The sequence below is a fragment of the Chlorocebus sabaeus genome, chromosome 22 (assembly GCF_047675955.1).
Source record: "Chlorocebus sabaeus isolate Y175 chromosome 22, mChlSab1.0.hap1, whole genome shotgun sequence".
Lineage (NCBI taxonomy): Eukaryota > Metazoa > Chordata > Mammalia > Primates > Cercopithecidae > Chlorocebus > Chlorocebus sabaeus.
In genome coordinates this window covers 85,952,816-85,977,750 of record NC_132925.1, presented here as the reverse complement: position 1 = coordinate 85,977,750, position 24,935 = coordinate 85,952,816, and the positions used below count along the sequence as shown (strand labels likewise).

The window sequence follows — 24,935 nt, the reverse complement described above, 5'->3', positions numbered from 1 at the left end:
AGTTGATGCGGATGAGCACTCTGGACTCCACTTGGCAGTTGAGGGCTTTTGTTTAACCAGTTGTATGTCACTGCTGCCACCTTTGTAAGCAGAGATTTGATGCTCGATAATAGACTTGGAGCAATTACCAGTCACTTTAGCTTCTTAGCGTTCCTTTCTAAAATTTCAAAACCAGTGCATATGGTGGTGACTTAAGAGTGTGAATTTTTTGGTGATAATGAAATTATAAAACTGAAATGTGTTTCAGAAGGCCTTCCTTCCCCAGGACTTAATAAAAGCCATTCCAGAAAGCTAGAATCACACTCTTTTCTTAAACATTCTCCAGGGCCGGGCGCGGTGGCTCAAGCCTGTAATCCCAGCACTTTGGGAGGCCGAGACGGGCGGATCACGAGGTCAGGAGATCAAGACCATCCTGGCTAACACGGTGAAACCCCGTCTCTACTAAAAAATACAAAAAATAGCCGGGCGAAGTGGCGGGCGCCTGTAGTCCCAGCTACACGGGAGGCTGAGGCAGGAGAATGGCGTGAACCCGGGAGGCGGAGCTTGCAGTGAGCCGAGATCCGGCCACTGCACTCCCGCCCGGGCGACAGAGCGAGACTCCATCTCAAAAAAAAAAAAAAAAAAAAAAAAAAAATTCTCCAAATAGAAAGTTTTTTACAACTTCTCTTGGAGACCGGGGTCCCCATGTTTCATGTCCATGTCATTAGAAAGCCTGTGCTCAATTCTAACCCAATCCAGCTGCAGCTGAAGTTCCTCCCTTCCGATTTGCTTTTTCAGATCATCAATCTGTTTGTGGCTGTCATCATGGATAATTTCGACTATCTGACCCGGGACTGGTCTATTTTGGGGCCTCACCATTTAGATGAATTCAAAAGAATATGGTCAGAATATGACCCTGAGGCAAAGTAGGTTGAAAAAGATTTGATTTGGTGTGTGTGGGTGGATTTTGGAATGTCAGCTGTGATTTTTGTGAACTGGACTGAAAGTTTGGGCCAGTTGGTACTGTTCCTGGACCTCACATTGTATTTTACTTCCAGGGGAAGGATAAAACACCTTGACGTGGTCACTCTGCTTCGACGCATCCAGCCTCCCCTGGGGTTTGGGAAGTTATGCCCACACAGAGTAGCGTGCAAGGTGAGTGTCCTGTGTGCATGTCCGACAGCCTCTCTTGTAGAAGCTCGCTTCATTCAACAAACACTTGTTAAGTGACACAGCCAGGCCTTCTGTCAGGTGCTCGGGATGCAGAGATGAATAATATGTGGTTCCTACCTCTGGGGAACTCTCATATTTGTAACTCTTTGGACACCCTGTCAGGAACCATCAGAAGAGGAAGGGAGTTCTGTAATTTGTCATTGGGTGGATGGTAGGGAAGGCGACATTTCAGTCAGGTCCAGAAGGAACCTAGGAGTTTGTCAGAGGCAGGAGAATGGACATCATAACGACAAAGGGTGAGCCACTGGGTCTCCTGGCTAGGACATAAGAGGAAGTGTGAGAAGGCCCCAGGCACAAGCTGAGCCTTCTCCGACCTGCTGAGGTCCAGGAGAATGGGGAAGAAACACAAATTTCAGGTTTCCGTGGTAGGAAGTTGGCTGTTGTCAATGGAGAAGTAGACCTGAGGCCGGGGGAGCAACCAGGAGAGCTGGAATGAAGGCAGCAGAAGTGGGAAGAGAGAGGAGCAGGTTGCTTGGAGATTCACTTGGGATGTGGAGCAGGGAGGACTCGGTGGCCTGACTGAGGGGAGGGGGATGCTAGGATAGCGCATCTCCCAGCCTCGGCAGTGGTGGGACACGGTGCTATGTGTTCCACACGTCCCCTCTGCTACAGAGCTTTGTGGCCACCACAGAAGATGGGGCCCCTTTCCTGGCATACCAGGCTCTAGTCTCTCAGGGATGGATCCAGATTTCCCACTGCAACCCGGTTCTGTGTTTCCATGCCAGAGCATGCTCTCAGGAACCCTCAGTGAGACTTTTCCTTCCACAGAACTCACGGTGCAGCAGCTTACATTTGTTGTAGCAACAAAAAAGGATTTCCCTTTTCCAAGGAGAAATGCAAGATTTGCCTCTTGAAACTCTGCCTTCTAGAAATTCATCCAGTCTGTATAGTAACTAGTTCTTGCTCCTCATGGATCCAAGGAGGTCCTGGGGTCAGGGATTTTACCACTCAAGGATGCTGAGTCAGCTCTAGATAGAAACCAAGGTAGCAGAACAGAGTCTAAAATATGTTTCAGACTCAAAGAAATCCCTGAGCCAGATGCATGTTCCCTGCCCTGAAAATCCAGAAAGCCCTCTAGGCAAGTCCTTAGGGTCCTTGCCTCTCTTTAGGCCGCACTCTAGATATAGAAACAGAGCTTGACTTTTTTTTCCATAAACTTCCCAGTACTGGCCTCTTTTCTGCTTTCCAAGAACAGTGTGGGATCCAGTTCACTGATGTCGTCTTGTGTTTAAATTTCCAGACCCTTTTACATAAAGCTGTCAAATGTCCTTGAGGCACAGTCATCCATTTTGCTGACTCAGGAACTTGCCAGGAAAAGTGAACAAATGTCCAGGATTCCCTGGCTGCCTGTGCTGGTTTTGGCGAGGGGGCCGGGCGTTGGTAGGAGGACTAGGAGTTTGGGTGGGATAGACTATGAAGACACAAGATTCCAATTCATCAATATGGAAGAGAAAGAAAATCTTTTCTTTTGGAACATGCTGTTAACAAAAAATAAGAAATTTTTAAGTATTATCAACATCACCATTAATTTAGTGCTTGCCATGTGCCTCACACAAAACTCTTGTGTCCATGAGTCCTTTAATCCTTGCAAGTTCCCATCATTGGGCATATCATCTGCATTTACAGGTTGAAGTGACTGGGGCCCAGAGAGGGTGTACCTCACCCAAACTCCCTCCAACTCTCACTGCTGGTGTTAAAGGGCTCAGGATATAGAAGACGAGTGGGGAGCATGGATCCTACTCTGAAAGACCAAACCCTGGGAGAAGCCACACAGACTCATGCAAAATGCTATAGGATGTACATGATGGTCTCACTAGGCAAGGTCTGAAGGACACTCCCTGAGTTGGGAATAGTAATGGATCCTGTTGGTTGAGAACCTAAGCCAGGCCCTGTGCGTGGCCCATTGTATCTTACTTCCTTTAACCCTCACAACAGCTTTAAAAATGTGCCTGGAGCTGGGCACAGTGGCTCATGCCTGTAATCCCAACATTTTGAGAGGCCGAGGCAGGAGGATCCCTTGAGGCCACAGAAGTTCAAGACCAGCCTGGGCAACAAAGTGAGACCTCATCTCTAAAAAAACAAAACAAAACAAAAATTTGCCTGGAATGGAGGTCTGACCCTAAGACCTCCATTGGGATTAATGAAAAAAAGGAGGGGCCGGGCGCGGTGGCTCAAGCCTGTAATCCCAGCACTTTGGGAGGCCGAGACGGGCGGATCACGAGGTCAGGAGATCAAGACCATCCTGGCTAACCCGGTGAAACCCCGTCTCTACTAAAAAATACAAAAATCTAGCCGGGCGAGGTGGCGGGCGCCTGTAGTCCCAGCTACTCGGGAGTCTCGAGGCAGGAGAATGGCGTGAACCCAGGAGGCGGAGCTTGCAGTGAGCTGAGATCCGGCCACTGCACTCCAGCCTGGGCGGCAGAGCGAGACTCCGCCTCAAAAAAAAAAAAAAAAAAGAAAAAAAAAAAGAAAAAAAGGAGAAGACTGTTTGAATAGTGAAGTTTCACAGTTTAAAATACAAAACACATCATCTGCATGTCAGCATTTGTATTTCATGACTCAGCCTTTGATCTTTGTCATCCCAGAGTCCCCCAAATGATAGGTTGTATTAATCAGGGTTCTCCAGAGAAACAGAGCCAATAGGATGGATATGGAGGTGTATATGTATGTATGTATGCGTGTGTGTATGTGTGTGTGTGTGTATACATATATACACATATACACACACACAGGTTTATCATGGGGAATTGACTCATGTGATCATGGAGGCTGGGAAGCCCCATGGTCTACCATCTGCAAGCTGGAGCCCTGGGGACCTGGTGGTGGTATCTGAGTGAAGTTCTGAGAACCAGGGGAGCCCATGGTGTAAGCCTCAGTTGAAGGGCAGGAGAAGACTGATGTCCCAGCTTAATCAGTCCAGCAGAGAGAGAATTAAATCTTCCCCCACCTTGTTGTTCTCTGTGGGCCCTCAGCAACAGGATGAGGCCCACCCACATTGGGGAGGGCATTGCTTTACTCACTGTACTCACTCTACCAATTCACATGCTAATCTCATCTGAAAACACCCTCACAGACACACCCAGAAATCCTGCTTAACCAACTGGGCATCTCGTGGCCCAGTCAACTTGAAACATAAATTAACCATCATATGCGTACCCCCAAATGGCTGTTGAATTGAATTGAGGGTTGACTAGAAAAGAGATGAGTGATAAATGGAAAATAAACATCCAGATGGATATGGCTGTGGTCACTCATTTCCTTTCTACAAAGAAACTTCCCTTTCTTTTTACAGAGATTAGTTGCCATGAACATGCCTCTCAACAGTGACGGGACAGTCATGTTTAATGCAACCCTATTTGCTTTGGTTCGAACAGCTCTTAAGATCAAGACCGAAGGTAAGCATTCCCTGCCAGCAAGACAAGATGGCAGGAAAGGAAAGAGACAGCACATCCCATCTTGCCTTCCTCATCTGGGCCTTTTCTTGGCCAAGGGGAGGCCCTGGGGAAGGGGCTGGCAGGTAGAATGGAGATGTCCATGCTGGGCTGGCCAGCTGGCTCCTGCCTCCTGTTTCCTCATCCTTTATCTCCTTCCTTTATGCTTCACTTTGTCCCAGAATGTTTTGAGTTGACTCATACTACTGCTTACTACATAGCAGGGGAAACAGGCAGTGTATCGGAGCAGAGACGGAGCCATCGCAAATGAACTAACTCCAGCCATCCCTAACTGGTTGTATGACCTGCAGTGAGAGATGTCACTGGTCAGAGCTGTAGTTTCTTTCCCTATAAAAAGGAAGTAAATACAGGGATGTCCAGGAGGTCCTGAGGATGAAATGAGGTGATGTCTGCAAAAGCTCCTTTGTAGTGCCTAGCACATAGTCAGCACTTAGAAATATAGAAGCATCTTCCCAGCTGAGAGACCAAACCAGCATGGCCTTCACAGCCATGCTCAGCCCTGGTCAAATCCTGGTAAAACAGGCACTAGAGTGTGGCCATTGGAGCTGGCTCAGTGGCGACTTCGCAGGTGGAATGGAAAGCAGATTGCAACAGGCTGAGGAGTGACCAGGAGATGGGGGGAGGTGGGAGGTGGAGACCTCAAGGAGAGTTCACTCTCTGAGGCACTGGTGGAGGAGAGGAAAGAGGAGGCAGCAAGGGACTCATGCTGAGTGCAGGCAGGTGACTTCTTATAACCCTAGAGCCCAGGGAGATGCAATCCAGCAAAGCCAGCCTCTTTCAGCCTAACAGGGGCGCCTTGTGGCATGCTTGTCTGTACCTGGCCCCAGGCCAGCATTGTTAAGGGCTCCAGAAGGCAGAATGGTCCTCTATGTTGACATGTTAGTTGAAAAGACAAGTGTAAGCTCATATATTAAAAGGCCAAGGTTATGTTGTATGGATGAGTACATATAGTAGGAATTGAGAGTCTTATTTGGGTGAAATTTAGGCTGGATCTTCAAGAAAGGAGGTACGATTTGGAAGAACCTGTGAAAGAGCGGAAGGCAAAGGCATTCTGGGTTAGGAACAATGGAAGGCAAATAGCAGGTGTCAGTTGTGGGAGGGCAGAATGGAATCAGAGTGGAACTGGCCTTGAATCTCAGGGTGAACCATGTTTGTTCCCATGGTGGAGGGACTTCCCACTGGGAAGGCATGATCTCTATTGCTGAACATAAGAAGTGTGTTTGCCCCTGGCTGGGGAGAGCCTGGTGGGAGGGGAGCTCCATCAGAGGGCAGTGTGTTCATCCAGGTCAGGCTGGGATGAGGCTGTGCAAACAGACGAGGAGCTGGGGAACAGAAACAAAGCTGGCTTTTCCCCTTTGGTTTTTTGAATCCAGGGAACCTGGAGCAAGCTAATGAAGAACTTCGGGCCGTGATAAAGAAAATTTGGAAGAAAACCAGCATGAAATTACTTGACCAAGTTGTCCCTCCAGCTGGTGGTCAGTGCAATCTATTTCCTAAGTATTCCTTGGCCAGTGCTTTGATTTTAATGCTAGTGTCTCCAGAAAGTCCAGAGAGAGTTTGCAAAATGCTTTATGTATCAGTTAGAGCATTAAGGCCAACTGATAAAGAAAGCCCTTTGGCCATTTGGTGTGATTATTTGGGGTTTAATATGAAGAACATTCCAGACAAAGGAGAGGCTTCAGTGAAAAGCAAACCAAAACTCACATGGCTGGTTTTGCAGGGATTTCCTTTGTGGTGGAGGAATTAATGTTTGAGGACAAGATTGTGATCTCAAAGTGAAAAGCCTATATTTTTTGTCCAAAATGAAATACTCAAAAGTAGTTTCCGATTACCCTTCAGTATATTGTTGAAAATGTCCCATGAAAAATAGATAGCTTTCAGGAAATTGTATTTTTAAAATGTTCTTATCAAGACTGAATTTACTACCATAATTACCAAAAATGCCCTTTTAACTAACAGGCATGCTTATTTCCTTTCATTATTTATCACAAAATAACTAACCTTCGAATTTTTATATATATAAAAACCATCTATATATATACACACCATACAGTATATATATATGTATATGTATATATAGGTATATATGCATATTGGTTTTGCATTTTTATTTAAGTACATGTGGACTTAGACGTTGAGATGGTTGTTTTTGACTGTTCTGTTTCCAAGTTTTAAAGGTGCAGGATCTGTTCACCCAGTACCACCACACCCGCATTCTAGCATCCTTGGGCCATGGGCATGTGATGAGCCTTTGGTGTGTTTCGTGACCAACCGAACATTTATAGTGTCACTGCCCCCACAGCTTTCGAGACTGGTCGGGCTCAGGTCTGATAGCTGACTTGGGACCCAGGCCACCCCGAGAAGGTGATGAGCTCCGGCTCTTGGGGTGCAGACAGAGCAGCATGCGAGCCAGCTCTGCTCCTTAGCATGAAGCGAGGAGCAGCATGAGCTTTTGTTGCTGAAGGGGTTACCTGTAGCTGGCACGGCCACTGGCTCAAAGCTGGGGAAGATGGTCCAGAAAGAAATGATAAAAGGAAAACAAATGAACCACAATAACAAAACAAAAAACCCTCCCACCTAGAGAACCCTGGCTTCCCCCAGGAGAACTGATACTGCACATTTAAAACAACTCTTTGGTTTTTATTCTTTTCTTTGTAGCTGCACATCCAAGAGCTTGCATGGCTTAGATGAAATGCTTTTGAAAAACTGTTGTAACAATATGCTTGAGGTTTTTCTGCAGCCTCCATTTCTTTCACCTCGCAGTCTTTCAGAATATTCTGAAGCAATTCTGTTTTAGGGTGGTGGCATGGAATCAGAGTTATCTCTTGCCAACTGTATTCCCCTACATTGTTTCTTGAAATACAGATGCATGCTTCAGAATAGCGGGCTATGCCTGTCTATGTAAACCTTCCCCTGCTAGCCGAGGACCCTGCTCCTCCCTTGCTCCACCTCACATCTCTCTTGGAACACCACCTTCATCACAACCAGCCGAACTCCCACGTTAATGCCCATCCTCGTGAAATGCCCTTGGAGGGTGTCATTTGCATTACTATGAAACTTCATTTCATTTTACCAAAAGAAAAGTCCAGAATTTAGCTCACCATTGAAGCTCCCTTCCTTTGAAAAGCTGATCAACTTTTAGCTTTATCAGACTTCTAGTAGAGTGGAAATCTTCTTTCTTGGTCCAATAACTGGACTTAGCCTTTTCTATTTCTTAAAACGGATTGGAGTTTAGGATGACAAGCTTTAATCTATTCCACAACAGCAGTGAGAGGCAGTGTGAAGCACAAGAAGAGAGAAGTGGGGCCTTAGGAGGAGATGGAAGGCTCTGCAAGCTTCCTGCCTTTGTTGAGTGATGTGCCCAGTGCAGGGCTTATCCGGGCTGAATCTCATATGAGCACTGTGGCCATCAAGGAAGTTCAGAAGGTAGTGGCCATCAGGCTTTGGTGCATAGACTCTGGAAGAGTTGCTGGACAGGCTTTGCTCTCCACATTCATCATTTGTCTGTCTTTCCTCTTTTATCTTCCAGTAGACCCATGTCCCCAACCTTTCCTGCATCACAGCACACTTAGAAAAGGATATTTGCATACCCCTCTGGGCAACAGATGTGGAGTTCTTGAGGCTGAGGGCCTCAGCATCCCCTACACCATCACCTGGTCAAGAAGCAGGAGACTGGGTAAGGCCAGCCTCCACTCCAGGTGGCTGCGACTGGCAGGTGTGGTGTGCTCAGGAAGTCCCTTTTAGCCGTGGTGATAGAGCTGAGTAGGATGCTTGTCTTAGGTGGGTTTGCTGGTGTGCCGTGAGGCGTGACCCAGCTCCTTGTGAGACCGATGATGAAGTCAGGAATGAACTGTGGATCTGTGGGCACACATCAGGCTTGCTTCACTCCCAGTGGCCCGGGGGCCTCGGCTGCCCCCTCGCCATCAGTGCTGAGCTGCCTCATCTCTGCCTCTCAGCTCAGGTTCTCACCTCTGCTCTTCAGCCTTCCTCTGCCATCTTGTGGGTCCTTCCCCTTCATTTCAGAAGTTCTCTCTCCTCCCCAGGACTCTCCTCCATCCTTGACCTGGATCCTTTGCTCCTTTGCCCTGAAGAGCACACTGAGCTGCCTCCATTGCCTTCTTTTCAGTCCGGAGCCCAGACAGCCTCCTTGTATTCATTCGTTCTCTTCCTTCCTGTTCTGTCCTGCTGTAGCTTTGACTTTTCTTGTTCGTAGGAACTCTTCCTTGGGCCTAGTCTCCTAATTAGCTCAGTGTCTCAATGGAGAAGACGAAGTGACCCTTCAGTTTTCTCCTGTAGAGCCCTGGATGGGTCTGCCTCTGCTCTGGAGGCTGAAGGGAGATCAGAGTTAGGCCTGCATTTGCGGGAAGCATCAAGGTGGAGTGAGGTGTGGATCTTCTGCAGGTAGAGCCAGGGCTTTTTCTGGGCCCCACAGAGAAGACTGAGAGCGCTGGACTACAGAGGAAGGCTGTGGCATGGCAGGACACCGGAGACCATCTCTGGGGTCCTTGGAGACACTGGCTAGACAACAGTGTGTCCACCTTTTGTGTGCAGCCTGGGACAGGGATACATTTGCATGGTGTGAGAGGCAGCTCTGAAGAGGCCAGCAGCCATTGTGGCTGGAGACGGCCATCTCTGGAGAGGTGGTGTGAAGGATAGGACCCCAGGCTCGGGGGGCACTCTGTCCTGTGTTAAGGTCCCGGCTAGACTGAGCTGGGCAAGTCATTTGGCCTCTCTCCATCTGTTGACAGGGGCGTGGTGAGCAGATCCACCATGTCAGAGTTGTGAAGAGGCCATGAGACCCACATGGAATTCTTCTTACACAGGGCTTGGCACCTATAGGTGTCCAACAGTAGGGGCTGGCTAGAACTAGAGCTGATATTCCAAACACACCCTGAGCAAATGGGGAGGCTGGAGAGTACAGCAAGGTGTGAAATACCAGGACCTGAGTGTTCTCTGCTTACCTCCTTGCCTTCTTGCCTATGGACCTTGCATCATTAGACAAGCTGAGACTGATTAGGGACTGTGTTTTACATGCTACTCAGAGCCTTTGGCTTACCTGGGTGGCCCTACACCACTCCAGGACTATCTTGGCTTGGGTTTAGAAGGAACAGAGCACTTCTTCAGGCCAGACCACCTGAGACAGGCTTCTCACACAGTAACACTCAGTGGCTTCTGACAGGGAGGACTGGAGAGGCAGCCCGAAAAGGCCTGGGCATCTGCAGTGGGGACCACAAGATGTTGGCAGCACCTCCTGGATGGGCACTAAGTGAAGCCCACCTCGGGTGCATTAGTGAAGGATGATGCTTCTCCACGTCCCCCAGCCCATCAAGCTCCAGGATCCCTATGAATGGATGCCACTGTCGGCACATTTTAAAATAAGGGTGACTCTGAGGCTCATCACCATCAAGTGCCCAGCACTTAGGACAGCCCAAGCCAGGCAGCTGAGTGCTTTACCTGCTTCCTCCCACATAATCCTCATGGCTCCTCTGAGAGGCTTATCCCCACTTTACAGATGAGAATACAAGCTCAGAGAGGTTGAGCCCCCTGCCCCCAGATCAGCATGTAGCTCTTGCAAGGGCAGTCTGGCCTAAAAGCCAGCTGCTCTGCAGCCTTCGGACCAGCAGCCATTCCTCCTTCAGCCTCTGCAAGTCGTGGTCAGTGGACCGCCAGGCCCCACATGACCCCACACACATGGGATGGGGTACTAAAGTGGTCGTAAGCTTTACCCCCCCCCAAGAGACACAGCACACTGAAGATTTGGTGGCAAGCAGCCCGTGGGAGAGCCGTGGGGCGCATTTACATGTCCAAAGTGGTTTACCATGAGACAGCCAGAGCCTCTATTCTGCCTCATGCATCACCTTTAAAGTCATCAGCAGAGTTCTGATTCCCCAACCATACATGTTGGAGGTTGTTTCTGAACAAAGCAAAAATAAGCCCAGCTCAACTTTGAGGTTGGTTGGAGCTGTCACTACAGTGCAGAAAATGAGCTGTTCAGAATTACAAACCAAGAAATGGTATACGGAGCTTATTGGTAGAGAATGTGGGGCGGGGAGCTCATGAAAATCTGAATTTGCAGTCACTTTTCTAAACCTTCCTCTCCTTCTGAGCGTGTATGTCACCTTTCTAGGTCTCTATCTTGAGACATCGGGATTTGGATGGTTAATTGCCCTTGATAAGTTTATGGTAGTTATACATGCAAATCCCTATGCACAGGGGTGAAATGTGGCCCGTGAAGCCTCCTTTTGTTTTGTAATTTTTATTTTGAGTAAATAACCAAGACAGCATTTCATAGTGTTACTAATATGCTGCTCTATTAAACTCATAACAAATATATTATTTTCTGCAACCTCGAATATCAGTTCATTTAACTGACACTAATTTTGAGCCTTAGTTGCTTTGCAAAACCTTGCTTTTTGCTGGTTTGAGACTCCTCTGTTATATGCTGAGACCTCGGTGCCTTCTGCGCCATACCGCCCGCCCGCCCCACTCTGCCCCTGCCCCTGCCCCTGCCCCAGCCAGAAGCAAGTGTTTAGGCTCTTGGTCTAATGTGCTGATTCGGGAGAGCTCTGTCTGGTCTCTCCGTTTAGATGATGAGGTAACCGTGGGGAAGTTCTATGCCACTTTCCTGATACAGGACTACTTTAGGAAATTCAAGAAACGGAAAGAACAAGGACTGGTGGGAAAGTACCCTGCGAAGAACACCACAATTGCCCTACAGGTGAATTGTTGTCTCATTTTGTTTTCTCTCTTCACTAACGATTTTACGAGCTTATTTGAAATACTAGAGAGCTGCCTATTCATGGTTGAGCAGTACCACAAGGATTTTGTTTAAACTGAGATACTGCACACTCCCCCAAATGTGGACTAGCCATTTCTGGGCCACAAGGTAAGTGCTTCCCTCCCCGCTGCCTTCCCCATGGAGCCCTGCACCTGCCACCACCCACGTGGCAGGGCTGCCAGGACGGAGAGGAGCGAGTGCTGCCCTCACACCCCAGCCCTGCCAGGCAGTGCCCTCCAAGCAGGCACCCACCTTCCCCACAGCCCTGGGCTCCAGGGTTCTGGCTGCCCAGTGAATGAACAGCTTTCCATCTGAACGCAAGTGCTTTGTTTTGTTTCTGTTTGTTTCTTACCCCACTGCTTGTTGGTTTTTGGTCCATTTCAGTAACATCCATCACCTCCTAGTATGTACTCTGTGTGTGTGTGTGTGTGTGTGTGTGTGTGTGTGTGTGTGTGTGTGGTGTCTGTCTCTGTGTGTTGTCTCTTGCCGGCCAGAAGGCCAGCTGTGCACATGCTATGCTCTCATGCCCCGGCCAGCCTCTGGGCCCTCTCCCTCCTCCACCTGGGCCCTGCTCCAGGCTCCTAGAGTGTGGATGTGGCTTTCGGGAACCTCTAGTACCAGCCAGGGTCCTTGCATGTGAGGAATGTAGAATCCTAGGGAAGCCTCTGGGATGGGAAGCAGGTATGTGGAGGGGCAAAGAAGGCACGATGAGGACCAGCAGGAAGAAGGGCTAGGAAGGTGGTCTGTGAGTGCCGTGGATGAAGGAGGCAGGGCAAAGAGGGAGAAGATGCTAGGGACAGGGAAGAAGGAACCACAGAGGCTGACAAACAATCTGAAACAACTGACCTCTGCTGCCCAGAGTGCTCGGAATCCATCATGGATAGGATAAAGACTTTTTAAAAATCTATTTACACCACAATTTTATGCCCCTGTTCTCAGCACGTGTTAAATTTGGCCTTGTGGGTATTGATAAGGTTCAACATGGAAGAGTCCTTCACTCTTTTCCGGGGAAAAATGCCCAGCATTGTTGTGTGTTCAAAGTGATGGTAACAGCCAAAATGAGGGCTTATCTTTGATCTTGCTGAGAGAGAGAATATGAATATGAATATGAAAGTGAATGAGTGAATGACAAACATGAGCTGTGTGTGTATCTCATGGGTTAGTAGATGGCCTTGTGTGACAGTGACCTGCTGATTCACGGTGAAACCTCTGCTCTACCCAGACAGCTACAGGGGCTGGGGAAAGAGGTATACGAGGGTTGGCAGGTGGACCATGAATCCGACTGAAGACAATGATCTTACTGCCTCTGATCACGTATCCTAAAGGTAGCTGAGGGAATCACAGGCTCAGTCACACAGCCCGTTGGCATCTCAGGTGGTAGGATTTACAGATGAAGCTTTCTCACTTCCAAACAATCCAGTTTGTAAAAGTGACAGCCCTCCTCCTGGTCTGCAGCTCACAGCTAGCCTCAGAGAGAGAAGGCAAACTGCAGAGATGTTTGCAGATTGGAAGAAGTCTCCGGTCCATCCCTCCTTGAGGACAGTGTGGCCAGGTTGGATGCCCGGAGAGGGAGTGATGAACATGCTTCTGCAGGCTTGTCCTTAACGGAGCCCCCTGCCCAGAAGACGAGACTGGTTAGATGGTTTAGTTCCATTTCCCACTGCTCTGGGCTTGTAGGGAATTGCTTATTGTTCTGGGAACCTAACTGGGACCAGAACTTGATAACTTTTCTGGAGGGGGGAACATAGTCTGTCATCGATGGTTGATGTCCTAATTTACAGCAAGCAAATTAGCTAGGTGCCATAAGAATCTTGCATTTTCTGTAAGAGGTATGGGTGGCCACTTGGATGCAGGGTCATTTTTACTTTTTCTGAACCCCCAAGACTTCCCAATTAGACAATTTCAGCACTTTCTCTAGTGGCTGGAAATAGTGTTTTGATGTTTTAAGACATGCACAAACAACGCACAGCTAAGTCATTACCAGGTTTCACGTCTGGGATTTTCTGAGTCCTAAGTTGAAGGGTCAAATGGCATGAATTACAGTGGCAGGTTGTGGGTTGAAAGACTCTCTTGCCTTGTGTTGCAATAATGTTGAGGGTTTCTCCTAAACGTTTTTCATTTGATTGTTTATAGAGTTTCATTTTATTGATGAAATGCAAACATTTCCAGTTAGAGGATACCAACATATTTCCGCATGGCTCCCTTGGGAGCTGAAGCATCGTCTGTAATTTATGCTGAGAATGCAGCCTGGAAAATTAAGTTGTGTTCATAATCTTAACAGAGAAACTGAAAATGTACTTGATTCTGAAACATTAAACATAGACATTTTTTTTTTGTCTCCTTGAAGGATAATTCTAATTGCATTTTGGCTTCCTGTGCTGTAGAAATGGCTGTGAGTGTGATGTGTTACTCCATGTTTAATTAACATGAGGAGGCTTTCCTTTCTGCGTGATGAAATACCGGGTGACAATGTAGCAGTTAGGAAAATTTGGTGGGACCGCAGTGGGAGAGTTGTACCACCAGTGTAACTAGGACAAGGACACAGCCTCGGGAAGCCCGCCCCAAGAGTGGGCGTGGCCTGTTGAGATGGGGGATGGCTTGCCTCCTCCCACAGCAGGGTGCCCCATGGCTGACAGACTGCGTGCTAATGGAAAGTGGAGCGTGGCCATCACAGTGTGAGCGCAGAAGTGCGGACCTAGGCATGTGCGTGCTTGTGCTGCGTAGGGTGCAGTCTGTCTGAACAGCTTCCAGGACGGGCCCAAGACCTCTGCACCCCCACCCCCAGAGAATGTTTTTTCAAGGACACACATACGCACTGTGGTTTTGAACCCTTTGGGCTCCATCTGATCTCCCTGTGTTCAGACCAACTGCAATGCTGCCTCCCACATGAAGGGGAATGGCTTGAGCTCCTGGATCCATGTGTGGGAAGGAGCTCGGCATCCGGTGTCTTCTGGCCTCTGTGGTCTGAATGAGTGTGCAGTTTCCATCCTTCCATCCATCTTCATCATTAAAACCAACCTTCTCTCCAGCCCCTCTACAGAGGGAACCAGAGAGAAGCTGCATCAGGTCTTTTTTAATTTCCTCTTGCGCATCTCCTACATGCCATGTTCACTTTGGGTTGACTCAGCATTCGCTCGTCATCCATTGTTGCTACATCCGAGTGACCTACGAGTTTCCACCAGGGGCAAATAAATAAAGGAACACAGCCATGCAGCCATGAAAATTCTCAGTCCCCTTCCCAGCAGACAGCAATGCATGCTGAATGTCCCATCAGACCTTCTAGATGAGGACATCTGTGCAAGTTACAGACACTCTTTAGTCCAGTGTCTTGTGGATGAGAAAAAGACCCCTAAGTGGGAAAAGTTTTGTTCATTTCTCTTTCTTTTAACATTCAAGAATTTCCTTTCTGCAAAAGACACGCATTCCAGTGGAATCCGAGGACACTATGTCCCCCACTCATCCCAGATGGGAACCTTTCCATCCCCATCGTAGGAAAGCTTTGGAGGGATAGTCCTTTTGCCTGTTTGGAAGTTTGGTTTAAGGAGGAGACCATTATTTCTAGCTATAAAGAATTAGGTTGTTAGGTTGAATAATTGTAAAGCCTGTGCCCAAGCCACCAGTTGGTGATGCAGGTGGTTGAGGGGAGATGTGGGTGGTAAGAAACAAAGGACTCTCAGCCCCTGATGTGCCCCATGTGGTCTTCTTAGGGAGGCTCGATGCATAAAGACAGAAGAAAATGGGATTCTCCACAGAGATTTAATCTGTAGAAGATTAAAACACCTGTTGCCTGGTCACCTTAGTCTAAAAAGTAGTGGAGTTTTGTTTTGTTATTTTTTTTAAAGCATGATTCTACCTGAAGCCATCGAAAGGCTCTTTTTAAATTTTTTTCTTTTTTTAATCTAAGAGGAGAACAGATGCTAACAGATGAGATTTCACTGGCTGATTCATTTGTTTCAGATGCTTGAACGGATGCTTTAGAATTTTCTGCCTGAGCTACGGCACCAAGCTGGTTAGTCGGAAGGCGTTTGTGGCTAAGGCCTTGAAAGGGAAAAGTCTCAAGTGGGCTTATTTCTACTGAAACAGCATTTCGGAAGAAATGCAGGAAAAAGCAGACCCAAGGCCCCAGGGAGACCCCTTCCAAGCAAAGCACTCCTCCGGAAGGTGGAAGCGGGGCCGTGGCTCATCTGCGGAGCCAGGGCTGCCTGTCGCGGACGTTGCTCACGGTGGTTCTTTTTCGTGAAAGGGATCGTACAAGTCTTAACAGTTTTCCCTTCCAAGCAGAGACTCAGAGAAAGGGAAAGAGTGAGAGAGAGCAAAGGAGGGGGGCAGCTGCCCCACAGAGAAATGAAATGAACACAACTTCCTGATGCTGGCCAGTAAAACAAAAAAATAAAAATAAAAATAAAAAGATTAAGCAGACCTGCCTAAGGTGGGCATCTGACTCCGTTCCAAAGTCCTGCATCCCTAGTTTGCCCGAACTCCCAAAGACTGGCAGGCCCCTCGGCGCTGAGCTGACAGAGTTCCTTTTGTATGCCAGTCCACCATGACCTCCTGAGCGTCCGGCCCTGCTCTCTGCAGTGACCCAGTCCAGAATGCAGTGAGAAGTGGACAGGCCAGGAAGCTCAGATACACCCATTGAAACTAACACATACACCCCGCATGCCAAACTCAATCCAGGCAACACCTCAGGTTCCATCTTAACGTGTCCACAGGAAACACCACCACACCCAAACCTCATCTAACATTGTCCGTCTTTAATTCGTGGTCAAAGCCAGTCTGGGGATGCCTCTTTGGAAGCAGTGTGGTCTAGTTTCAAGGACACTGGGAGTCAGGGAACCTGGGTTCTAGTCCCAGTTTCAGCTTTCACTTGCTGCGTGACCTTGGGCAAGACACTTAACCTCTCTGTGCCTCAGTTTCCCCCATCTGTAAAATGGGGTTAATAATGTCGACCTACCTCACAGGGCTGTTGTGAGGAATAGCTAAGTGATTGTAAAGCACTTTGAACGTATAATTGCTTATTATTAAGACTACAACAATAATAATATCATATGCCTGTTTACTACCAGAACTTTAAGAAAGTCTTGTTTTCCTTTGATCTCTTTTCTGTTCTGTACCATACTTACCCATTGAGAAGGAGAATTCCCCCCTTTTAAAGATATCTAGGCAGTGCACAAAGATGTCAACAAAGGTAACTCTGCAGGTTGCATTTTCACATCTTAAGAATAGCAGATTTTTGCCCAAGATGTTGGTTGATGAGGGTGTCTGGTCTGGAATTCTCAGCTGATTCCAAATGGTGGTTGGAGTCTGTACATCTGATGCTGAGCCCAAGACACCCCAAGTGGCCAGTTGGGATTTTAAGATCAACATTCAAAAGTAGCCATAGTGCAGAGGTCATGCAGAAGAATCTAAAAAAATTGAAGTCTCTGAAGTGTGTAGAGAAAAGAAGGGCTTATGAGCCCCTTTAACCTGCCCTGATATGTACAGGCTGGAAGCTGTGTGTGTTTGCTAGTGCGTGTGTATGCATGTGGGGCGTGTGGAGACAGGGGAAGAGAGAGACAGCAGACTCGGGGGGGACCCTATTCCTGTAGAAGTGGACACTCTTCCAAGCATCCTGGGAGGGCAAGAGTCCCAAAGGCTAGGCAGAGGGTGAGAGCAATGTCCCCAGTGGGAAGTATGCTTTCTGCAAGCGTGTCCTAGGCGTGACTGATAGGGTCAATCCCAGCCTCAGGATCTTTTCCAGTGATGTCTTTTGTGCCTATGACATTTGCCCTTGGCTGCAGTGCTCACTGTACCAAGAGGTCTGACCTACCTGGACTTCAGTGGACCTGCTGTCCTCATTATGGAAATGGGTCTAGCTCCCAACTCTGCCCCCATGTGTGTAAGTGTGCAGACTAGTTAACATCCAGGAGCTCGTATTAGGTGGTGTGGGTTCTCACAGCACAGTCCATAGGGCCCGAGGGCAGGTTTGACTGCTTCATGCTGCACCACATGGTGATGTGGGGGATGGGGTGGAAAGCCAGGAACACTCCAGTGTGGCCAGGCCACTTGTCAAGATGTTGAAGCACAGCTGCACCTGGTATCAACAGCTGTCACCCTAGCACCTGAATCTCCTTCCCCACTGCCAGCAGCCCCGCCCCTCCTGAGACTGCTCTGTGACTCAGCAACTACAGGTCTAGAGCCTGGCATTGCAGGGAGCCTCCAGGACCCTGCTGTGGTCCAAAGGCCCACTTCTGCTCTGATTGGGCAGCGCCTGGGTATATTAAGTTATAAGAATTTATGAGGAATGTGATGTATCATCCCTGAAAGGGAAGCCGGTCGGCCCTGTGGGTGCTGGTGAGAAGCTGACCTGCCCTCAGACAGACAGTCCCTCTGTCTTTGACCCACCTGATGTTGAGTTGATTCAGTGCTGAAGGTTGGTATGTGCCTACCCCCTGTATGTGTCACCCTGTCTCAGAGGGCCAGTGTGACCAACCTTCTAGATCCAAGATTCCATACACTCAGGCCTCGGCAGAAAGGCCCCAAGCGATTCAAGTGGGCGGCGTTTCCACGTGCCTTCTCCACCCTCCTCAAATAAGTAAAAACTGACAAGTGATCTCTTTCTAGATGGGGTTTAGGGAGTGATGTAAATGGAACAAGAGAGTTTTCTCTACTTGGGCCTGGCTGTTTTGCTGGCGAACGGCATTAGCTAAGGTTGGTAGCCAAGGCCGGCTTAGAAAAGACAGCCAGGAATCAGGAAGGCCGCTTCCAGCTTCAACTCAAAAGGGAAAGAAGGCTTCCTGAAACTTGATCGGCAGTCAAACTGCAGAGACACCTCTGTCATTTCTCTTAAAGCCTTGGCAGAGAAGTGTAGCTTCTAGTGTAGAGAAGGTTGTGAGAGACGACTCAAGTTCATTATTTAGAATCTTCACAGACACACACAGCAAACTTGGCACCCCCAACACCAGCATCCGTAGGCTAAACTCTTCAGCTCCTGGATAGAAGATGAGAGGCAGGCCAGTATACATCCTAGGGAAGCAAAGGTAAGATTGGACATCAGGCTCTTCTCAGCTAGCTTACATGTGGAACAACCCAATTAAAAATTAATCCACTGGACTATTGGGTACTACATTCTATACTCTTTCAGAAAGTGAGGAGATCTCGCTTCTTTGAAAATAATAATTATGTTCAGAAGTGTTTGAGAAGAAAGAGTTGCTGAAAAGAAGTGAAGTGATGTGACATAGTAGTAAAAGGTGGTAATTATCGTGGCTTATTATTTAGTACCATGCACCTAGTGTCCTCTGGCAGCCCAGTTGTGTCATGATTAGATGATCTGTGTGAAGGAGCTGGCTAAGACTTAATAACAGTTCCAGGGTGGGTAGAAACCCAGGTGAGTTCATTCTCCTTGGCACCTCTTAGACCTAAGGGACACAGCTGTTTGGGAACTTGGAAGGGCACATCATTCTAAAGCATGCTGAAGGCAACCCATTGAGAAGTCCCAAAGGTTGGCTCAGAGAAGCCATAGGAAGGCCATTTCTTCCAAGAATGGAGAAAGGTCCACAGAATAGCGGGAATCCTAGATGGGGTAAAAAGTCTGCATCTGAAGAAACAGTAGTAGTGCCTGTTGGAGGATACATTGGTCAGCAGTTATCAAACTTTTTGGTCTTTGGACCCTTTTGTACTCTACGTTATTGAAGACCCTTGTGTGTCAATATTTACTGTCTTAGAAATTAAAACTAAGCAGTTTTTAAAACAAGAATATGCAAGCACAAAGACGCCAGGGTGATGACATCACACATCAGGCAGCCTTTGAAAACCTCACTGTGCTCTCATGAGAGGATGAGAGTGTTCAAGGCAAAGAACATCCTTATATTATGCAAATCACAGTGACCTCATGGACCCCTGACAGTGTCTTGGGATGCCCCAAGGTCCCTGGAACACACCTGGGAACTGCTGCTTTGGGGGAATGCTACCAGGTTCCCCTAAAGGCAGACGGTGCTGGAGCCTTTTAATCATCTCCCTTGTTAAAGAGGCTCCTGTGCAGCGCACTGCCCTAACTGGAACCGGTCTCCCCCTCCAGCCCCTTCCCAGTCTCAGCCCACTCCCCCAAGGCATGGAGCTGCTATGTCCTCATTCGTCTAGCGTGGCCGAGCCTTGCTGCCTGTGCTGATCTGCAGGTGTGATGGTCTGAGTCAGGGCAGGATGGAAAGTGTTTTTAAAAGTCAGCTCCCCTAAGTGCACAATTGGGACCAAGGATGTGTGCCAAACAGGACCCGTTTCAGGGATTGCTTGTGATCATTTGTCATCTCCATGCTGACTTAGGAATATAAGAGCTCTGCTAGGGTAGTCAAAAGAGGGTTAGCCTTGATCAGGTGGCACCCCACAGTCGTGACGATAGGTAAGTGTGTGATTCAGACTCCGATGCAGCACTCTTTCCCAGTAGGTGCAGTGACTTTGCCTGGGTGGTGGTTGAGGTGGAGAGTCTGGGAGAGGTGAGGCAGCCCAGTGTCACAGGAAGAACAGGCTTAGAGGCCAAGAGTCCTCATTGAGCCTTTGACTCATTTGGGCACATAATTTAACCACATGGGAATAACCTTTGCTCTCCCTTCCTCCCAGAATCTAGTGGAATATTCGTATGTAACCTCACAATGACTGGTATAAAGATGCTATCAGAATAGAAGTTGTGATTTACAGCTTCTGCTAAGCCTGAATTTTACAGAATGCCCTATTATCAGGAAACTGGCAAGACTTTCTGATTCGGTTGTTAAAATTACAACAGAATCAGATTCTTGATTGCACGAAGAGTCAAGATGGAACTGAAACAGAGAGCTCTCACATTGTGTGCAGGCAAAGGTCATATTTTGGGTAATTTCTTTAAAGTTTCCTTTATCTTTCCAAGTGATGGGAATAGTGGAACCCCTATGGGAGCTCGTGGGGGTCATGTTACCCCTGACTTTTCAGTGAGGGAATCACTGTGGATTACTAACAGAGCGCCAGGATTCCAACCCTTTATATCTGACACAAGGACCATTCACAAGGGACACAAAAGCCACCATCACATTTTCCCTGGAGGAGAGTGGTGTTAAAATAAGGGGTGTGCATGTGTGATGTGCTGAGGAGGTGGACAGCAGCTTGCAGATGAGCAGGTTTATTCCATAAGGACTTAATCTCATTCTGTTTTCTAATGGAACTAGTCTAAAAAGGTCCCCTCTCATTGGGTATAGACTGACTCCTGCTAAAGGGTTAACCAGAACTTGTCACCAGCGAGATGACTGTGTACAGGGCCAGCCTAGGCTGAGTGCAGCCTGCCTGTGATGGGGAACAGGCTCTGCCAGGCAGGGTTCTTTGGCTGGAGTCTGAAAGCCTGGCGCTTGTATCCTGAAGATGAATGGCCTGGCCCGGTCCCGACTAGAGACGTGCATCTCTTATCTCCACTGCTACAGCGTAGGTCCAGGACAGGGCTCCAGGCACTTGTGCATGCTTGCTGTGGCGCTGTGAGGGCTGGCAGATGGCTGGTGTGTCTGATAGAGCTAGCTTAGGGACACAGGTAGCAAAAGCATTGCAAATGCATCTAGGCAGGAGAAACTTAACCCTAAAAGTGGGCAGGAGAAAGGAAGGTAAATGGGTGTTCATATTTGATGTCAAACTATCATCATGTTATGCTATTCAGAAGTGTTTAGAGACATTTTAGTTTTTTTGGTAACTTAATCATTCAATAGAGTATCTATGAAATTCCAACTAAATGGTGTCTAAAATTTTAAGCAGCAGTCTACAGGCAAAGTGCCAACATTTCTTTTTAAAAAAATATTTATGATAACATCTAGCATTTTAAAATCAACCAGAAACTAGGCTTGATTCTGTTTAATATTTTATAAGATTGGACATCTTAAAATAAGTCAATAATGTTTATATTTTATAGCAATTCTGTGTTTCTTCAAAACCATATTCCTGCTGTGATGTTAATGGAATGACTTTATATGGCTTTAATTGTGTTGGTTTAAGTGCTAATGACCACTTTTCAAATTAAAATAGTATTTTGCTGATAGAGGTAGACACAGATATGAAATATGAAAGAATAGATAATTTTACTGATTGTAAAGTGTTTATCCCAAGGAAAAAAATGTTCTTTTTTTTAGGGCTGTGGAAAAGTAATTTTTTCAAGAGTCTAAGATAGTTTTCTGTATTTCTGGGGACTGGAACTTGTGCCTATGGAATTTTGGGAGCAGCCTAAGCTACCTTTTAGCTTGATATGTGTGCTAGAAAAACTTCATTACCATGTTTTGTGATATGTAATAAATTCAGGGTGCTGTGCTTAAGCTTCATGTCACTTCTAGTTTGGGAACATCTGTTTCCCTCACTCCCAGTTGTGGGGGACAGCCTGACCTGGCCCTCCCCAGATGACATGTGAAAAAGTAGAGTCAGTCCCTGACTCTTACGAGGTATGTTTTTCCTTGCCTGGAACAAGCAGAATATAATCACGATTTCTGACTCTGCTTCTGTGTCTGGGAAGAGCGATGCTTTCTCTCCTCCTCTAATGTCTCTTTAATAAATATGTTGTCATTATTTGTCTTTGGAAGTGGCAACTTGGGCCACCTTTCAACCTTCTCCATGATTTATGTTGCAAACAAATTCTCTGTCCCGTGTGTGTTCATTGCACTATCTTGTCGACTGAATCCTAATCTTGTGTATCACTGAAGATGTGCTGGAGACAGTTTTTGTTTCTATTATGCAATTATGTTATATGTGTATTTCAGTGAAATGTCAACCCGTCAACAGAGGATGATGTTAAAAATTATCCAAATAAATAGTTTTCTATTTCTTTTAATCAGACCTAGTCCAATCAGTTGAATGACAGTAAATAGGATTATATGTTGTTTAAACTTGGGAGTATTCCTGGCCTTTACTGCCTTGTAATATGGATTAATGTACCAAATTTACTTGGGGGTGTTGACTTGAGTGCATTATAACCTATGTTTATTTTGTGGAAGCAGCAGCAAGTGTCTCAAACCTTGTCTTTTTGTTTGGGAGCCTTAGATATGTAACAGACTTTTCTTCCCAGTTGATCCAAAATCAGAAGTGAAACCCTTGCTTAGCTCATCATCCCTCAATAATTTACCCTAGGAAGCTCTGAATGAATGAAATGCAGGCTGTTGAGTACTGCTGGGTATGACCTTTCTTCACATTCCTGCAGCTGTTCTGTGTAAGAGCTTTTACCAACATAACATTGCAGTTACCTTCTTGATGTTTCCATGAGAATGGCAGGTGGGTCCACCTTAGAACCAAATGACCTCCCAGGCTCAGATGTGCTGAATTCGGGGATCCTGAGAGAGGGAAAAAGTGTGTGTGTGTGTGTGTGTGTGTGTGTGAATGCATGTACGTGTATGCACAAGCATACACACATGCATCCTGAGCCTGTGATCAGAGGGACAGGAGAGCGAGAAGCAGCCTCACTGACCACCCCAAGAACTGTCTTGGTTTGACGTGGGACAGGACTGTCCCCTATAAGATCTCAGCATTCCTAGCCAGGAAGCTTAAAGCTTTCGTTCCCGGCTCTTCTTTTACCTTCAGAATTCACTAAATGGAAAGATCTGCTGCTCTGTCTTCACAGAATGGCTCAAATCAAACCCAACCTGGCACCGTTTTTAGCAGAATTGTCTCAAAGGCTGGGTGCTTTTATGTACCAGGCTGTTTTTATAAGGGCATCTCAGGAAGTTCCTGTGTGACTTTACCTTCTAAATTAACATCACCAGCACTGGCATTGGCAACTGCACAGGACCAGTTTTGAGCATCCCCAGACCAGTGAGACCTAGCCCTGATGGATCTGGCCAGACTGCAGCCACCGTCCCCTCCTCCTCCCTGAACCACTGCTGGGTATCTCTTTTACCACGTGTATGTCTCAGGGATGGTCATCATGCCTCTCTGTCCTTGCCACAGCTGCCCACATGCTACCAGATGTTGTGGAGGAAGGACAGGGAAGTGGTCTCCTCCCCTGAGGACCCACCACTTAGCCCAGTTTTCCTTTGCAAACCACCCTGAGGTTGAAGCATTTGCTGCACAGTCAGTGTCTTAGCTGTTCTCTAGGCCTTTATGGCTACGGAGCTGTAGGCAGACTGCCAGTGAGTGAGGAGGGGCTGCCTGGATACAGGACCCTAGACCCAGGGCAGAGAGGACATGCCTCCTTCAGTTACAGGTCTTTCGGTGGAAAAGGTTAAAGTTGTCATGCAGTCCCTATTAGTCTTTAACTCAGCATACTGTTTTTCTTCAAATTGGTGGTCAAAACATAATTCAGAACTGGAGCAGACCCTTCCTCCATGGACCGTGCATAAGCATCTTGGAATGCTTCCCTAATGAAGCTGTGAACAATTGAAGGGCTTCTCCTGGGCCCTGTCCCAACATAGCAGGGACCACAGTGAGGAAGGCAGCTGTGAGGGCCCCAGGGGAGCTGCAGAGTATCTGTGAGGGGCCCGGAGGGGTCTCCCAGTGGGGTCTTCTGGTGGGTCTTGCACTGTCTGCATTCTGCAAAGGCTGATGAGCCACTTTCAGTTTGTTGTGATCTTCAAAAAGCGGACCCCTGTTGGTGAGTTCTCAGCCTGCACACAGGCTACAGGCCAGGGTATCCCGATGACCATGGTGGCCGAGTCTGTGTGCGTGTCAGTCTGCTCCGTCGTGGTCCGAGTGTGCTGGTGGTTGCAGTGTGTTGTGTCACTCACTCGTTCCATGGCTTTTTAGCAGAACCAGTGGCCTGAGGGCTGATTGGTCTGCCTGTGCCTCTGGTACCTACACCTAGGCTTCCTCATCCTAGATGCAGCCAGGGAGTCCATATCACCCTCCCTTTAGATCGGCCAGGCTGTGCTCCTTGCCCTGCTCTGGGCTTGGAGAGATTGGGCTCTTGTAGGCGAGCCTACTGAAGACTGTCATTGAGACAGGGGCATAAGCTCTTGGCCTGGCAGACCTTAGCACTAGTAACCAGGCAGTGGTCCTTGGAAGTGGGGGTATTTGCAAAGGAAGTTACTGGGTTGCAGGCCTCAGGCATCCTACCTAGGACCTTCTTGACCATCTGGATGCCTGACCATACCAGCAACCCTTAGACTGCCTTCAGTGACATCAGTCAGTGCCCTGGATTGGCTTTTGGGGAAGCCTTCCTCCCCACCGCTGAATCAGGAAGGAGCAAAGCCAGGACCCAGGCTGGCCCCAGGGCCCATGTGTGGTCTAACCTGTTCTGCCATTTCCATTGATCTAGGCGGGATTAAGGACACTGCATGACATTGGGCCAGAAATCCGGCGTGCTATATCGTGTGATTTGCAAGATGACGAGCCTGAGGAAGCAAAACGAGAAGAAGAAGATGATGTGTTCAAAGTAATTATTCCACGCCTAGCTACACACTGGCCACCTGGAAATAGCAGGGCAGGACTCCAGTTTGGGCAGTTAATGATCCACGGAAGAGTCTGGAGAATGCAGCCCAGCCCCAGGGTCTAGAGGGGCTTTCAGACCACACCCTCCCCCTCCTACAGGCCCT

The 24,935-nt window shown here is 47.7% G+C and overlaps 1 protein-coding gene across 16 annotated transcripts in view; it reads left to right on the top strand.

Moving 5' to 3' along the window:
- The window catches only part of CACNA1D (calcium voltage-gated channel subunit alpha1 D), a 479,329-nt gene that overhangs the window by 442,555 nt on the left and 11,839 nt on the right, over window positions 1-24,935 (top strand). For all 16 annotated transcript variants that reach the window (XM_073010048.1, XM_073010039.1, XM_073010043.1 and 13 more), the window contains 6 exons: window positions 778-905; window positions 1,038-1,134; window positions 4,505-4,607; window positions 6,038-6,139; window positions 11,252-11,382; window positions 24,659-24,775. In XM_073010048.1, the coding sequence (XP_072866149.1) occupies window positions 778-905; window positions 1,038-1,134; window positions 4,505-4,607; window positions 6,038-6,139; window positions 11,252-11,382; window positions 24,659-24,775 (678 nt within the window). The remainder of the gene's footprint in view (window positions 1-777; window positions 906-1,037; window positions 1,135-4,504; window positions 4,608-6,037; window positions 6,140-11,251; window positions 11,383-24,658; window positions 24,776-24,935) is intronic.